Genomic DNA, 16330 nt, shown 5'->3' on the forward strand with positions numbered 1-16330 from the left:
TGGACAGGGAGCTCCATAGCAAAAACAAAGGTCCTTTCATGCATTTCCATGAATAGAACCACAGATGATGGTGGATCCCACAAGAGATCAGCAGGAGAGACGTTAAGTGGATGAACTGGCTCACGCAGGAGGAGACAGTATTTTAAATATCCTGCTCCTAAGCTGCTTAAGGCTTTAAAAGTAATGACCAGCATTACTTTTGAATTGAGCCTGGAAAAGGACAGAAAAGTGAAGCTTGTATAACAGGAGTTACATACTCCAGAAGACAAGTCTGGTCAAAACTTCAGATGCAGCATTTTGAACCAGCCAATTGCTGAAAGTTTCCAAGGCAGCCCCACGTAGAACACATTGCAGAAATCTAATCTCAAAATAACTAAGGCATGGACCATGGTCAGGTCCATCTTCTCCAGAAAGAGGTGCAGCTTGCACAAGAACATAAGCAGGCCAAAAGCACTCCTGGCACAGCCACCGCCTAGGAAACCAGGAGTAAATCTGGCTCCAAGAGCACCACCAAACTGCAATCCTGTAGCAGAGTGCAGGGAACAGAACCAGAGCCATTCCACTGGCCCTGTTGAGAGACAATCTCCATTAAGCTCCTCACTTCTTCAATTGGCACCTGGCAGTTCAGGTGACAGTTGAAGATTGGCAGATTGCAACAGAGGAAAAGCAGAACTCCGCTGAAAGACTACCGTATTTCTTCGATTCTAAGACACACTTTTTTCCCCATATAAACATCTCTAAAAATGGGGTGCGTCTTAGGGTTTTTTTTCTGTTAGTGGTACTGAAATTAGTGTGCACCTTACAATCGAAGAAATACAGTAGTTGCCTTTGCCTCTTCCTCTCTCTCAGCTGTCACTTAGCAGCAGCCATTCCATCAGGCTGCAGAAGAGGGAAAGATAGGGAAAAGGGCCACTCTGCCCATGAGAGATAGCCTAGCTACAGTTATCCATGCTCTGATAACCTCTCGTTTGGATTACTGCAATGCATTATACGTGGGGCTGCCTTTGAAAACGGTCCGGAAACTTCAGCTGGTACAAAACAGGGCAGCGTGTTTACTAACAGGGACTGGCCAGCGAGAACACATCACGCCAGTCTTTTTACAACTTCATTGGCTGCCAGTCCGGGCCCGATTCAAAGTGCTGGTACTAACATTCAAAGCCCTAAATGGCTTGGGGCCATGTTATTTGAAGGAACGCCTCCTCCCATATGTAACTCCCCAGACCTTAAGATCATCCACAGGGGGTCGTTCTCCGTGAGCTCCTGCCAAAGGAAGTGAGGCAGGTGGCTACTAGGAGCAGGGCTTTCTCTGCTGTGGCACCCTGGCTGTGGAATGAGCTCCCCAGAGAGGTTCGCCTGGCACCTACACTGTATCCTTTCCGTTGCCAGCTGAAGACCTTTTTATTTTCTCAGTATTTTAACACTTAATTTAACTTAAATTTAAAATTTGCTGTTTTAATTCTGTACTTTAATCTATATCAACTTCTGCTGTGTGGCTTTATCCTGGTTGTGCTTTTTATATTGTATTTTGTATTTGTGTTTTTAGACTGTTGGTTGTTTTATTATACTTTTCATGGTTTTAATTTTTGTGAACCGCCCAGAGAGCTTTGGCTATTGGGCGGTATAAAAAGGAAATAAATAAATAAATAAATAAATAAATAAGAGACCAGTTCCCTTGGGCTCCTCTCCCTGAACTATTTCCACCACAGCTGGTCCTTATAAAACTTCCATAACTCTAAAAAGCAGTGAAAAGGTTTGCTTCTTCCCTCACCCCCACACTTTTATTTATTATTTATTTTTATTTATATTTGCTTTTGAGTTGTATCTTTTAGATTGTTAAGTCCAAGGACTGGGGGGCAGGATAAAAAATACTTTTTTAAAAAATCTGATTCTTCTAGTAATACCCAATTCAAAACAGGTATTGCAGCTCTATTCAAAAGTACACCTGCAACTGGCAAATATTTCATGAAGTTAGCAACACAGAGAGCAATTCTTCATGGAAATCCATTAGACTGAATGTTTCAACTGGACCCAGGCAACCCAAGTTCCTATCTTTGCTTAACTGTAAATTTGGAAGACGGCAATAAAGGAGAGGGCCTTTTCAATTGTGGCCCCCAATTTTGGAAGGATCTCCCCAACAAGGTGTGCCTTGCGCCAACATTGTTATTTGTTTTGGCACCCAATCAAGACTTTTCTCTTTTCACAGGCTTTTAGCAGTGCATGATGAGTTTTTATTGATCAGTTTTGTTTTACAGTTTGGTTGATTGTTCAAAATTGTTTTTAGATGTACATTGTCTCTGTGTATATTGTCTGTGTATATTGTTTGTTTTTAGGTTTTTAAATTTTGCATGTTGTTTTTAATCTTTGGAAGACAGCTTCAGCTATGGAGAAGTATAGAAATGTAAAACAACAACAACAACTTGTATTGGCTTCCATAAAGCCATCCTTTCTTAACTTGGTTTCCCCTTCCATCAAATGGTATGATTCATCCAGGGGTGAGGAACCTGTGGCCCTCTGAATGTTGATGGACTACAACTCCCACAATCCAACCATTAGCCATGCTGATTTATATTGTTCCCCTTCCTCGCCCCTTCATCTCTTACTCCTGGCTGAAGTGCTAGGCATAGGAGAATGGGAAGTCTCCTGGCATGTCTGTGGCTGAATCCCTGGAAAAACAAACACTAGAAATCTTTTCTGGCTCCACTGACTCTCAACACTAGGGTGACCATATGAAAAGGAGGACAGGGCTCCTGTATCTTTAACAGTTGTATTGAAAATGAAATTTCAGCAGGTGTCATTTGTATATATGGGGAACCTGGTGAAATTTCCTCTTCATCACAACAGTTAAAGCTGCAGGTGCCCTGCTCTCTTTTAAATCTGGTTACTCTAGTATAGCTCCTGAACTTTAATTGTTGTGATGAAGAAGGAATTTCATCAGTTTCTCCATTTGTAGGTGCCATACAAATGACACCTGCTGAAATTCCCTTTTCTATGCAACTGTTAGATACAGGAGACCTGTCCTCCTTTTCATATGGTCACCCTACTCAACACAACCCAATCATCACCATTATTCTGCATTCCTATTTTTAAGAATACAAAGCTATTGCTATAAAATGAGAAATTGCCCTTTTTCCATTCTTGTGAATTCCCCGTCTATTTCTCTGCAAAATTTGGTGCTGCTGCTTTGCAAAGAAAAGCCTCATTACACCAACTCTTATTGGTTACTATCAGCAATAAAAATGACACAATCCCAAAAACTGGGGTGGGGGCATGGTTGGAGCAGGACAAATATTAATGAGGATGTTCTCTCTCAATGTAGTCAAGTCTATTGTGTCCAATTGTCTGGAATCTATATGTTGGTTATTTCAAGATGTCATTTACAGACTTGCATTTGAAAACTGGCCTTGAAAACATGAACAGCTGTACAATTAATCTTGTTTTACTTTGGCTGAAGACACAACAGCAGCATTAAGATTTTTGACCTTCCACAATTGAGTCGGGAGATGTCTGGGAAGCCAAACTATAACAATTTCAATGCCACTGCCATTAAGCTATTAATTAGACCATGTCCCCCATTCAGCAAAATTGACCTTGCACTTTAATTCCTGTCAAAGAACATCGGAATTAAAGTTCCCATGCTCCAAATTATTTATTTTCTGCATGCAGACCAAAATGAATGAAGGAGGGACTGAATATTCAGTTCCGGGGGATTTATGGTTCATTGCTGATATTTATGTCAAAACAGCATTTTCATCACTACCACATATGAATGGGCTTCGCTACTATAAGGAAAGTCTGCATTTCTCCACGGAAGGAAAGGAGTTACCGTATTTCTTCAATTGTAAGACACCATCGATTGTAAGATGCACACTAATCTCAGTACCACCAACAGAAAGAAAACCCCTAAGACACACCCGTGATTCTAAGACGCACCCCATTTTTAGAGATGTTTATATGGGGGGAAAAGTGCGTCTTAGAATCGAAGAAAAAGGGTATATGAAAAATGATGAAGAATACAGACTCCTAGTCAAGAAAGAGCATATATCCCTGCTCCCAAGTGGTTGTTCATGAGAACATTAGCAGAAATGTGGCAGCTCCACTTCTTGCCAGTGGGCCTCTGTTCACCGAGAGGACAAATATTTGCTCCCTAAATAGCAGGGCAAAGAACAACTCTGGAATATACTCCACATAGCTCCATGAATTCTGCGTACATCCTTCTGGGAAGAAGGGGAGGATACAATTGAATAATATTTTTTAAAACCACAGTCCTCTATGTAGGAAATGTGGAGCACATTCTCCTGCATATAAAAGCTGTGTACACAACTACAGAAGGCATACCCTCCTGTATAACCCTTACATGAGTAACGGACGTTGTTTGCCTTTGTTCATGGAAATGCCAATACTTAATGTCAAAGTCAGAGGCAAGTGACACATAAACTATGGATTCCATGTAGTCCCAAAGGACCTTCTGTGAGTTGTGGGCTTCTGCTAGCATGTTTCTAGTCCTTAAGGTTGTGGCAACATATCTGAAAGGCTCTGTAACTGGAAAGAATTAAGAGAGGCTCCTGCATTTATTTATTTTTAAATCTCATAATTTCCAAAGTTCCTAGGTTAAATTGTTCGTTGGTGCAACAAAATTTGACAGTCAGCAGAAAGTTGGGATTCCCCTCCATTCAGCTATTCCTATCTCATGCCTGAAAGCCCCTCTTACTGAGAGGTGGTGAATAGAAGCACCCAGTTCAAGAAGGCAGAAAGAGCCATAATTCAAGAAGCACGTCGTAGTGAAGGCAGGCAGGTAGACAGACATGAGAAGAAACAGTCAGAGCAACTGGCTAGACCACGAAGGTGACAGAGAGGAGCAGGAACCAACAAGAGCAAGACACGCAAGCAGGGTCTGTAAGCTGCCCACAGTGTCTTGTGGCACAGAAAAGGAATTCACAGTATGGGAAGGTTGATCTAAGGATGGGAAGTGTCAGGAGCCAATCATGGTGGGAAGGAGTGGAGCTATGTAGTAAAAGTACAATTACTTTTCATTCCACTACTCACCACGAGTCCTGAAAGTTACTTGGGACTAGGAGATTCACTGAGCCCAAAAGAGAAACAGAGGTTCCAGAACTGATTCTTTTTCTATTCCCAGAAGGCCTATGATTCCAGAGCACCCTTTGCCACCATGTCATGACAATCAACAGGCTGGGCCATTTCAAAAAGATTGTGGTATGCCACATAGAGAAGGGTGATATATCTGCCAGCCAAGGTCACCTGGATGGCCTTGGATGCCATTATCTTTTTGGTTCAGTTCTCCATTTGTGATACAAAACAGGAACGTTGTTGCTGGGCAAAAAATTAGTTCAATAAAATCATCTTGTACTTTAGTTGAACTGCCTTCTGACAGTCTTTCGGATTAAAGGCAACATGTCATATATTGTGTGTGAGGAACTTAAGTTGGCAGTTGGAGAAAGTGTCATTTGGTAGCTAGAAATTTAAACAAGAGCTGACGGAATTATTTCAGGGAGCTGAAGGTGGTATGAAAGTGGCATTGTTGTCTACGGTGAGTACACTCATCACACCGTCACCTCTAATAAACAGGTTCTGAAGCTTTTTGTAATGTTTTCTAAAAAAAAACTGAAAAAACTGCTTGACCAGAGGCAGCAGTGCGACAAAAGGAAAACAAAACTGTGTACACCACAGGCAATGAAGCCTCTGTCACACTATTTGCCACTCATTTTCAAAATGAGTATCTGTCTCCTGGCTGAGAGGGAGGACTGCTGGGATTTGGATCAGGTTATTCGCAGTTTCTTAGAGCATGCTTGCAAATCACGATAAAGGGGGTGGGAAGGAAGTTAAGATGTTCATCCCAGGAAATTTTTGTATCATAAAATGATATGACAGCACTAAGAACATAAAAGAGATTAATTTTGAAAATGTCATAAGGAAGTCCCAAAATATAAGATGATGATGATATGGTGATTTATTGCATTCATATCCCGCCTTTTTTCCTCCTTAAGAAACCCAAGGCAGCATACATAACCCTCCTCCTCCATTTTATCCTCACAACAACAACCCTGTGAGTACGGGACGTTGGGCTGAGAGTCTGTGACTGGCCCAAAGTCACCCAATGGGTTTTGCATGGCCTAGTAGGGGACTAGAACCTGGATCTCCCGACTCCCAGTCCAACACTTTAGCCACTACACCACACTGGCTCAGATCTGAGAAGAGGAAAGCCTTCTATATGTGTGCACACAAATAAAACGTGGCCATCAGTGGCAGACGTGTAAGCTTGCTTCCATGAAACGGAATCCCTTCTCTTTTCAAGAATCATCTTTGAAATCTCTTCTCTTCTGCTGCCTTGCATTCTGGAATTACTATTATTATTATGTTGTTGTTGCCTATATAACAATCCTTTAAGGTAGATCAGTATTATCATCCCCAAATTGCAGTTGGAGGAGCAGGCAGCTGAGGTTGAAAGAACACAGCTTGCTTAAGGCCTCTAGTGAATTCATGACTGAGGCAAGGTTCAAACTAGGGTATTTCAAATTCATAATTCAATCTTTAAGTACAGCCTTCCCCAATCTGGTACCATGCAGATATTTTGGATGACAACTCCCATCATCCCTGACCTATGACCATGCTTTCTGAGGTTGATGGGATCTGTAGTACAACACATCTGGAGGGTGCACGTTTGGAAATGTTGTTTTACCCATTAGGCTATTCCAAGACAGATTTTTAGGTGTCTTTATTCCAAACTTTCCTTCCAGTTTCTTGACAGAATATTTTCCCACAAAAACAACAGACTGCTTATTTTAACTGACATCTTAATTCATTTGGGGAAGGGCATGTCTATTCAACAAAACAGCTGTAGCTGGAATCTGAGTGAGTTCAACCCACTAGGCTCTTATCAGCTTTCAATGTTTGCTAAAAACAGTAATGACATTTCTCTCAAGAAGAACAGCTGAAATGTAGAGAAACAGCTATGGAAAGTCTCCAGAGATGGCAACAAGTTTTCAGCCTCAGACACTTTTGCTGCTCCATTTCATAAACAGCACTGCAAATTCAGTCGTTATGTTCACAGAAGATAGACAGACCACAGTTGGTACTATATCAGACCTACAGAATTTCTGACCCACCAAGCTGAACACAAACCACCAGCTATTGCAGCCTACCAAGCCCTTGACAACCCCCCACTTCCTTTCTTTTTTTTTTTGACAGTCCGAGGCAAGCAGGAAACCCAGGAAGTCTAGCAAGCCCCTTAGGAGTTCTATTTGGACTGGTGGGTCACAAGTTGTGCAGACTTGTACTGTATAAACATTATCACATGGGTTCTCAACAAGGGGGGAATTTTAGGGTTCCAGGGGGGGAATTGGGACCACTATTCAGCAAAGTATGATGTCCTGTAGATTATGTCTTCCTACACATGTTATTAAAAACGTCCCAGAAAAGTGTCATGTCGTCTGCAAACGCCAGGCCTTTGCTCTCTTTTCCCTCCCTCCCTCGCAATCCTAGACGTTTCAAGCTTCCCATTTAAAGGGGCAACGCAAAGCATGGGTGCTGAGAATGTAAAAGGGGCCATGCTTTGCGTTGCCCCTTTAAATGGGACCAATATAGAAAAAAGTAAAAGACTATCAATATTATATGCATATTATTTGGAATGCACCTTTTGAGTTAGACTATCTTGGGAAGGGGGGAATTATATTCTGAACAATGGTGAAAGGGGGGAATGGAGCAAAAAAGGTTGAGAACCACTGCATTATCGTCAGTAGTCAGACATCCACAAACCTACTTCCCAGCTCACCAGAGAGGAGTGCCCCTGGCCTTCTGGTGAGCAGGACATTCAGCAGCACATAGCTTTGGAGAGGAGATCTATCATTTGTGCTGCGCCTTGTAGGAAGTAAGAAACAGGAGATTTTTCTAAGCAGCAGAAAAAGCATCCTGCTCTTTCTTAACTTCTGCATACTCAGCCAAATAAGAGAAGACCATACCTCTCTCCTAGGCTTTCTGAGTCTGCAAGGGAGCTATGGGGAGGGAAAAGAGATGGTGGCAACCATAAATAATGGCTGTTTAGGAAGCCTAACCAATATTGGTAGACTCCTGTAACAATAATTAACACGCTTATTTATCTAACATCTCAGACATCCACTATTTTCAGCATATTTACCTTGGATTTGATTTGTTTGCCACCTGTCCTTATGTTATGCCAGAGATAGGCTACAGTTAAGCTGCAATTACGAGTTCTTGCCACTTCTAGAGATATGCTTGCAACTACCTAAAAATAACCGTAACATTTATCTCCCGACACAATTTTATTCATTCAAGTTGTAGTCATTCGAGCAGGCCAAATCTCTTTTATGTTAATATGCTTTGGGAACATGTCAACATAAAAGAGATTTGCTAAAGACAAAAAAAGCCCTTTCTCCCAATCCTTTGCTCAGTCCATATCAGTGCTCAAAGACATACAGAAAAAAAGGGTTCAGGTTACTTACTGTTCACTGCAACCCATTCATTTAGATCTTCGCCCTCAGGCAGCATCACAGCCATCCGCAAGTTGCCACTTCCAAGAGTGGCCTCCGCATGTTTCAGCAGCTCATATTGATGGGAGCCTTCGGGGATATTCTTCTTTGGTTTAAAAGTTTTAGAAGAACGGCTACCACTGCAAAGGGAGAACGTATTTTTGTTTCAGAAAAGCTTGCGCACTGGGGAGGAGGGGAGAAACCATTTTATAACATGTTTCCTCTTTCTCAATCTCACTTCACAGGCTTATGGGTTAAAATGTCTTTTCCCCATTATCAACTAGTAGCAGGAATTATGCTGGGGAAGAAGAGGGAAACTGAGAAAAATAGGATTCAAATAATCTTTACTTGAATAATCTGTTGCATACCTTGAGGCAGACTGTACTTTCTTATTAAATTCCACCCTTAGATAGACTTGCGTGGGAAGGATCAGCTTCAGGATAAAGTTATCCACCCACTACACACACACACACACACACCAAAGTTAGCCTTGACAGGACAGTTTAGAATCTAAGATGAAACAATGGCTCAGTTCAGACAAACAACATGCAGTGTGAAAACTCCACTCAACGGTTGAGTTTTTAGGAGTTACTCCCCATACAACATGTTCTAACTCCACCGTTGTGTGACTGTGGGCTACCATGGAGTTGAATAAAATCCACTGTGATGTGTGATTGACAGTTCCTCTGCCCTCTCTCCCCCCACCCCCATCCTCCCGATGGTATCCTAGCAGTCATTGCTGCAAAAAAACAATCCTGGTGGCTCTTCTAGAGTGGCACTCACTCCTTTCGCCGCTTTTGCCAGGGAACTCTGTACCCAGTGGGAAAAGTCAACGCAACACAAGAAAGAACTCCACGGAACCCACCACACAACACAACAGTTGTGCAGGAACTCTCCTCTGCACAGCGTGGATATTCTGCATGGAGTGTTTTCCAAAAAAAACAAAAAACAGTTGCATGGAGATTTCCCGCCAGACAACATGTGTCTCAACGGTCATGTGAACAACTCCACTGTGGAGTTCTAAAACCACCGTTGACTAACATGTTGTCCAAACTGAGCCAATATAGTGCTATTTTAAATTTTCCATCATCTTTTTTGCTATTGCGTTAAACAATGGGGGAGTGGGTGGGGAAACGAGCAGAAATGCACATGATACCCACTTCCTTCACACAAAGTCAATGCTGTGAAGGAGCCATTTCTCGATGTTGTGATCCCACCTAGGGTGCTGATCAAGTGAAAAGATCCATACAATCAACCCTGCCATTCACACACAGCCCTCAGCTACACAGAATTGTGTCAAGAGGCTGTGACTGCTATGCCATAATCACAGGATAAGTAGGGATAATGCTTCTAGGACAGAAACATTGGGAAATGCATGCAGACAGAGAGGAAGAGGACAAACAAGAGAGGAAGAGAGAACTCCCCTACAACACAGCATACCCAAGAAAAGTAATAAATAATTGGCCTCGTAATTTCAAGAAGTGTATATATACCCCTTGTTTCAAAGACTAGCTTGAAGACATGACCTGAACTGTATTGCTAATTTTGGTGTCTTTCATTATTTTTGTACTTCTTGCCAGTGATGTGTTCTTTTTTTAAAAAAATATGAATTGGAAATTAGGCAATTTTGCATAGGGTCATTTGCATCAGAAAATATTCAGTTTGCTCTCGAAAACCAGTAGAGAATGAACTAATTTAGCACGTTTATTAAATACAAGTAAAATAAACAACAAAGCTTTAAAAAGTACCCCATGGTAAACTTTTGTTCGAATACACCACAAGAATTTGAACAGGAAAATTAATGCACGCTTAATGTGATTCAAATGTTATATTGCGTAGACATGTTTATTCGAATGCTTAATTTTTTTTAAAGACAATAGCATGTAATTTCCTTGCATCATTTAAATTTAAGGTGGGGGGGAACAAAGGTACTGAAAACTGTTGACACCGTAATTCAGCTTTCCCAACCTAGTGCTGTCCAGATACGTTGGACCAGAACTCCCACACATCTGGAGAACACCAGGTTGGGCAGGGCTACACTAATTAATTTTAGCAACTTAAAAGAACTGTGCGTGATATGCTGACAACGTTCAATTCTCTTCCACTACAGTTATTGGGCACTCTCAGTTTTGCTGTCCCTACTTATGAGTTCCATTTCACACTGAAACATGTACGTATCTCGATGAAATGCATGTATCCTCTCACATACTCGCTAGGGACAAACACTTGAAAAACTTTAATTGCAACACTGAAACTGCCAAACGTGCCTAACAATGCCTTTGCAATGGCATCCATTCATGCTTACTAATGAATTTATGAAATGGAAATTGTCCAGGGAAAAAAATCAATTGCTAGAAAATGTTTTGTTTTGGAAAACTTTCTGCCCTACCACATTGGTTCAAATTCTGCATCCTGGGCATCCTACCACCTCTGTGAGTCTCACTTGCTAACATAATACCTTGAATTCAAGGGTGGGCGTGCTTGTTTTTAATGATCAGCAGTCTTGGGAGACTGCAATTATGAGTGGAGGAGTAACAGGAGGGAAGCAGGTATTTATTCCTTTCCACATTAGTTGTTTTTCTACCCAGAGCGCTTTGGCTATGGGCGATATAGAAATGTAATAAATAAATTTCCACTCAAAATTGTTCCCCAGTTGCCTTCTCCCCCACAAGGTACCCTCAAAATACACATCTGGAAAGGGAGGCAGGACAGAGAGCAACTTGAACAATTGAGCTTCTGAGTCTGGTTTTCATTAACACACACACAAGGCTTCAAGGGATGCATTTGCATGTTTGTCCCTTGAGAACAAGGTATAGAATATTTGTCCTTAAGCTAGGGACACAGTAATTTTACACTGCCTGTGTTATGTTGACTAGAATCTTCATGGTACATCAATGTGTTAAATTTATAAAGCAGGTGTGCACACTCAGGGTCTGTCAACAATAAAGGCAGGACGTAATGAAGTGACGTTGACTCTATACACTTAAAAATGTAAAAGGTGTCTTGCTGGATCCAACTATAGTTTACGCAGTTCAGGCTTCTTTAAGAGTCTCAGAAACAAGAAGTGCTATGTAGTCCACTGGAAACAGGCTAGTGGTCCACCAATGGACCACTGTCTGATTGTCTTTACCCCACTTCTGCTTTAAGTTAGATTGTAAGCCTGAGGGCAGGGACTGTCTTTTTTGCTAAGTGTAAGCCGCTCCGAGAGCCTTTTTTGCTGAGGAGCGGGGTATAAGTATGATAAATAAATAAATAAATAAATAAGTTACCTAAGTCCCAACTTATTCCTCATTGAGCCTGGATCTATTTCTTCAAAGACAGAGAACATATTTAAATTCTCAAGAAATAGCCAACATTCAAGGCATTTCACAATGCTCACCACAGTATAATAACATAACAGCAAGGTATTGAGAGGCATACAAGAGCAATTTTGCTCCATAATGTTTTAACAAATGTCCAAAAACAAATATCCTAATAAATATATGAAGAAGTGGATTCTGATATTGGAAGACGGGAGAGGGGAAAATAGGAAAAGCCTGTCTTTTTCTTGAATTAACACAGAAACCTTTAGCAGGCACAATAGAGAGCTATGTTGTATCAGCAGAATTCAGAGCAGAATGACATACGCAAGTATTCTCTTTAAGTGACAAATAGCATAGCATCTTTATTCTTTACCTGACAGAGGTGTCTGCATTTCAAAAACTTGCAAATGTTGGTCTACTAAAAAACTATCACTTAATAGGACTAAGGTAGTGACACCTGTTTCGAGGAGTCAGGTATATTCACTGATTAAGTAAGATTCAATGGGGTGATTTTCCATCATTCACTTATAATCAGTCTGAGCAACCCTGATACCAAAGCGCAAGTTATACAAGTTACTGTGGGAAGTAATCTTTTGTTTGTGTCCCTACCAATATAGAGGCACAAACTTTAAGAATTCATTTATGGGATTTCAGAATAGGCCAGTGTAACAGTGGAATTTGATACAACTAATCCCCTTAGTATAGCAAACATAAACTATTAAGCAAACACCATCCAGTCTGGGAGAGAGAGAGAAAAAATAACAAGTCAAACATGTCATGACTGATTCACTTGAGGAATGGGTTATCTCGTTCTAAAATCATTAGTCTGGCTGCATGTCTCTTATCTTCAAAGGGTCCTTTAAAAGATATTAAGATTTACAAAACAACTCTAAAGAACATACTATTTCATTTATTTAATAAATTTGCATGACACCCTTAAGTAAATATTTGTATTTACCATCCTTCCACAGTGCTTCACATAAAGGCATAAAATATATAATTGATCAACAGCAAGGGATGAGGGGCATAGCATCATAAAATTATCTTTTTTGCCTCTTAGTTTCTGTATAAATTAGGAACATTCATGAACTCTATATGTTCTTACATTACACATGATTGTACTCTATCATCCTAGAACACAGTAACTGGGAGTGGAATACTAACAGCTTACCAGAAACAGTGGAAAACATTATTTTAAAATGTTACAGCTTAACACATTCACCTACTAAAATACTACATTATCTTTCCTCCACCTCCATCCTAGAAGACTGAATTTTAGTCTACAGTCATGGAATGAGCTGAACACAACATGCTCAGCACAGAAACATATATGAAGAGATTGGTGCAACTCAAAAGTTTGTGTCCTTCAAATTTGAACATTAAACTGGTCCATACAAAAAGGGTATTGTCTCACTTGTTCTAAGGGATAACTTATTGTTGTTTTTTGTCCTGAGGAATGAACATAACTAACAAGACATACATAGATGTCCTGATGGTGTTGTGCTGCCTCCAGAATCAGAGGCAGTAAGCCTGCATACACCAGTTGCTGGGTGGGAGAGCTATGGGTGGGAGGGTGCTGTTGCACCATGTCCTGCTTGTGGGTCTCTGGTTGACAGCTGTTTGGTTTGACTAGATGGACCGTTTGATCCAGCAGGGCTCTCTTTATGTTCTTATTCATAATTATGTTAACTCCTTCACTATTTTGCATAGCTCTAACATGGGCAGCATGCCATTTCAGTTTACTGCTCTTTTACACAAGTTACTTTCCCTTGAGGGTCTAAACCCATATCAAAACACCTTTGCTCCTGTAACCTAATCCTTTTCTAGGCAAAACGTGTTACACTCAACTGGAGGTGCTTTAAGTGTCCTGAGGAAACTAAGATGCCGTTCCCATTATTCGTTACTTATAGGGCCCTACAATCTTCTCTCTTTAAGCACTATTAGGATCTTTTAAGTTAGCCAATAGTATCTTCTTATCTGTACTGCCATCCCTGAACAAAGCCCGAATAGCAAGGCCTGCTGAGATCTATTTTATCACTGCCCCTCAATAATGTCCTTCTCTTTAGAGCACTGGGCCTATATACTTGCTGGAAGCCTTGCAAGTTTCTCATTTAGCTGGCCTTTAGTGTCCAGAATTCAGCAAGAGTGGTTATTTTAAAATGATTGTATATTACCCTATTTCTTCAATTCTAAGACACACTTTTTCCCCCATATAAACATCTCTAAAAATGGGGTGCGTCTTAGAATCGTGGGTGTGCCTTAGGTGTGTTTTTTCTGTTGGTGGTACTGAAATTAGTGTGTGTCTTACAATCGATGGCATTTTACAATCGAAGAAATACGGTATATACCATTTAAATTACACCCATCTCTAAATGAATATACTTTCTTTTATTTCTTCTTTCTTGAAGCTTGGGAAGAGATGGAAGAGATATGGAAATAAATATTTGGCCCAAGGCAGCCTTGTGCTCAGTATGTTTATGATTAAGCATAACTAAAATTGCAGGTGCCTGCTTGCAAAAAAAAAAAGGGGGGGGAGTGAACTCCTAGATTCTGAAACATTGGTTGATGAAGTGAGGCAGGTGGCTACTAGGAGGAGGGCTTTCTCTGCTGTGGCACCCCGGCTGTTGAACGAGCTCCCCAGAGAGGTTTGGCTGGGGCCTACACTCTATTCCTTCCGTCGCCAGCTGAAGAATTTTTTTATTTTCTCAGTATTCTAACACCTATTAACTTAACTTTTAAACTTTGCTGTTTTAATTCCATATTTTAGCCTATATCAATTTTTGCTGTGTGGTTTTATCCTGGTTGTGCTTTTTATATTGTATTTTGTATTTGTGTTTTTAGATTGTTGGTTGTTTTTATGCTCTTCATGATTTTAATTTTTGTGAACCTCCCAGAGAGCTTCGGCTATTGGGCGGTATAAAATGTAATAAATAAATACAGGGCTAGTTCCTGGAACACTGAATGTCTTTCTACGCCTTAACATAATACATATCATATGTTTGTAAAGGAGTGTGCACATGAAACAATTTGTATGTTACAGGCAACCACAATGACATATTTCCTTCCTTCCCTCTCCTGCTTTAGATTACTAGATCAAAAAGTGCAGATAGTATGTGGGGTATTAGAAACTGCCTAAAGGAACTACAGGAGCTCTTGGGAGACCGAAAAGAAAGAAAGCACATCCTTTTCATCCAAACTTACTATTCCAAAGAGACTGAATTGTAGTGTTGCTGAATGCTACCATCTGCCAAAGGAAGATTAGCTACAATGAAAGTACAAGCGGTTAGGTACAATGAAGTGTCAGCACCCCAAAGAGTTACAAACAACCTTTCACGTCTGAATTACCAATTGATCAGACATTTTGTAACAGAGAAACCTATTACCATAAACAGCAACACATTTGTGATTCCATGCACAATGAGAGAAATTAGTAAAAATGACATCCCTACTCTGCAAGCTAAGAGGTTCTTTCCAGGATAGTTTGTATTCCGGGATGATTGAGAATTGATCCAAACATGCAGGCTTTCCTGGGCTGGACCATTTCATCATCAAATTTTGGAATGCCCCCCACCCCCATATGAAACTCCCCACATTAGAGCATGCTGGTCTAAACCTCCCCCTCTTATCCACAAGCAAAGAGGTTTGTTTATTGTTAATGTGGGCAAACATTCAAACCTGCAATCCTACAGCACTCTGAAATGCTATTTTGGTGCATTCTTGCTCAGATTGAGGGTTGAATTTTGTTAAAAAATCAATGTCTTCTGACTATTCTACAATCACTACAGCACCTATCCTGACATATTTTAAAGTCCACTGATTGATGTCCTTTGAGGCTCTGTGTAACCCCACCCTAACCTTAGTCCTGCTAAATACCTGCTTAATTAGGTTTCCAAGATATAGGTGTGTTTAAGTCCAGTTTGACATATGGACTACATTTTCATTGAGCTTTAGGCTAAAACATTAGCTCTCTGAATAGTCTGAGGTGCTGACACAAAGGCAGATTGCATTATTTATACATTTTATTTCCCCCAAGCCAATGATAATAGGAGGCTGTTGCCCAAACCAATGCAGACTTACACACACTGAAGCTACAAGCATGTCCAAATCTGCAGAGGATGGTGCTCCGTGTGTGTATGTATACACACACACACAACAAAACCACATGTTTAGAACAGTGTTAGTGGAGACTGGATACTTCATCTCTGATCTGTCTGCAGATTGCTCTGAATTTGAACTCTGTAGGTCTCAACCAAAACGGAAAAGGATGTTTTTCTTCTTTTGGCAATAAATTCATCTGACAAGGCTCTGATTTTTTTATAATACATCTTCTTATTTACAGATGATCACAGAGCACAGACTTTAATGCCTTACTGTCCTTTCTCACCCTTGGCCTGGACAACAATATTTTTACTCACAAAGATGTCATACAGCAAGAGTCACAGTGCATTTCCCCCCATGGTATGAGCATGGTTTCTTCCCATCTTCACAGTAGAAAGGACAGGTGTCAGTCATTTAAATGCCAATTCT

At 40.6% G+C, this 16330-nt stretch overlaps 1 protein-coding gene across 1 annotated transcript in view; it reads right to left on the reverse strand.

The window, feature by feature from the left end:
• Positions 1-16330, reverse strand: part of MOB1B (MOB kinase activator 1B) — a 58272-nt gene that overhangs the window by 21889 nt on the left and 20053 nt on the right. The window contains exon 2 of the mRNA XM_063135211.1: positions 8475-8641. Within this exon, the coding sequence (XP_062991281.1) occupies positions 8475-8641 (167 nt within the window). The remainder of the gene's footprint in view (positions 1-8474; positions 8642-16330) is intronic.

Source organism: Elgaria multicarinata, chromosome 10 (genome assembly GCF_023053635.1).
Source record: "Elgaria multicarinata webbii isolate HBS135686 ecotype San Diego chromosome 10, rElgMul1.1.pri, whole genome shotgun sequence".
Classification (NCBI taxonomy): domain Eukaryota; kingdom Metazoa; phylum Chordata; class Lepidosauria; order Squamata; family Anguidae; genus Elgaria; species Elgaria multicarinata.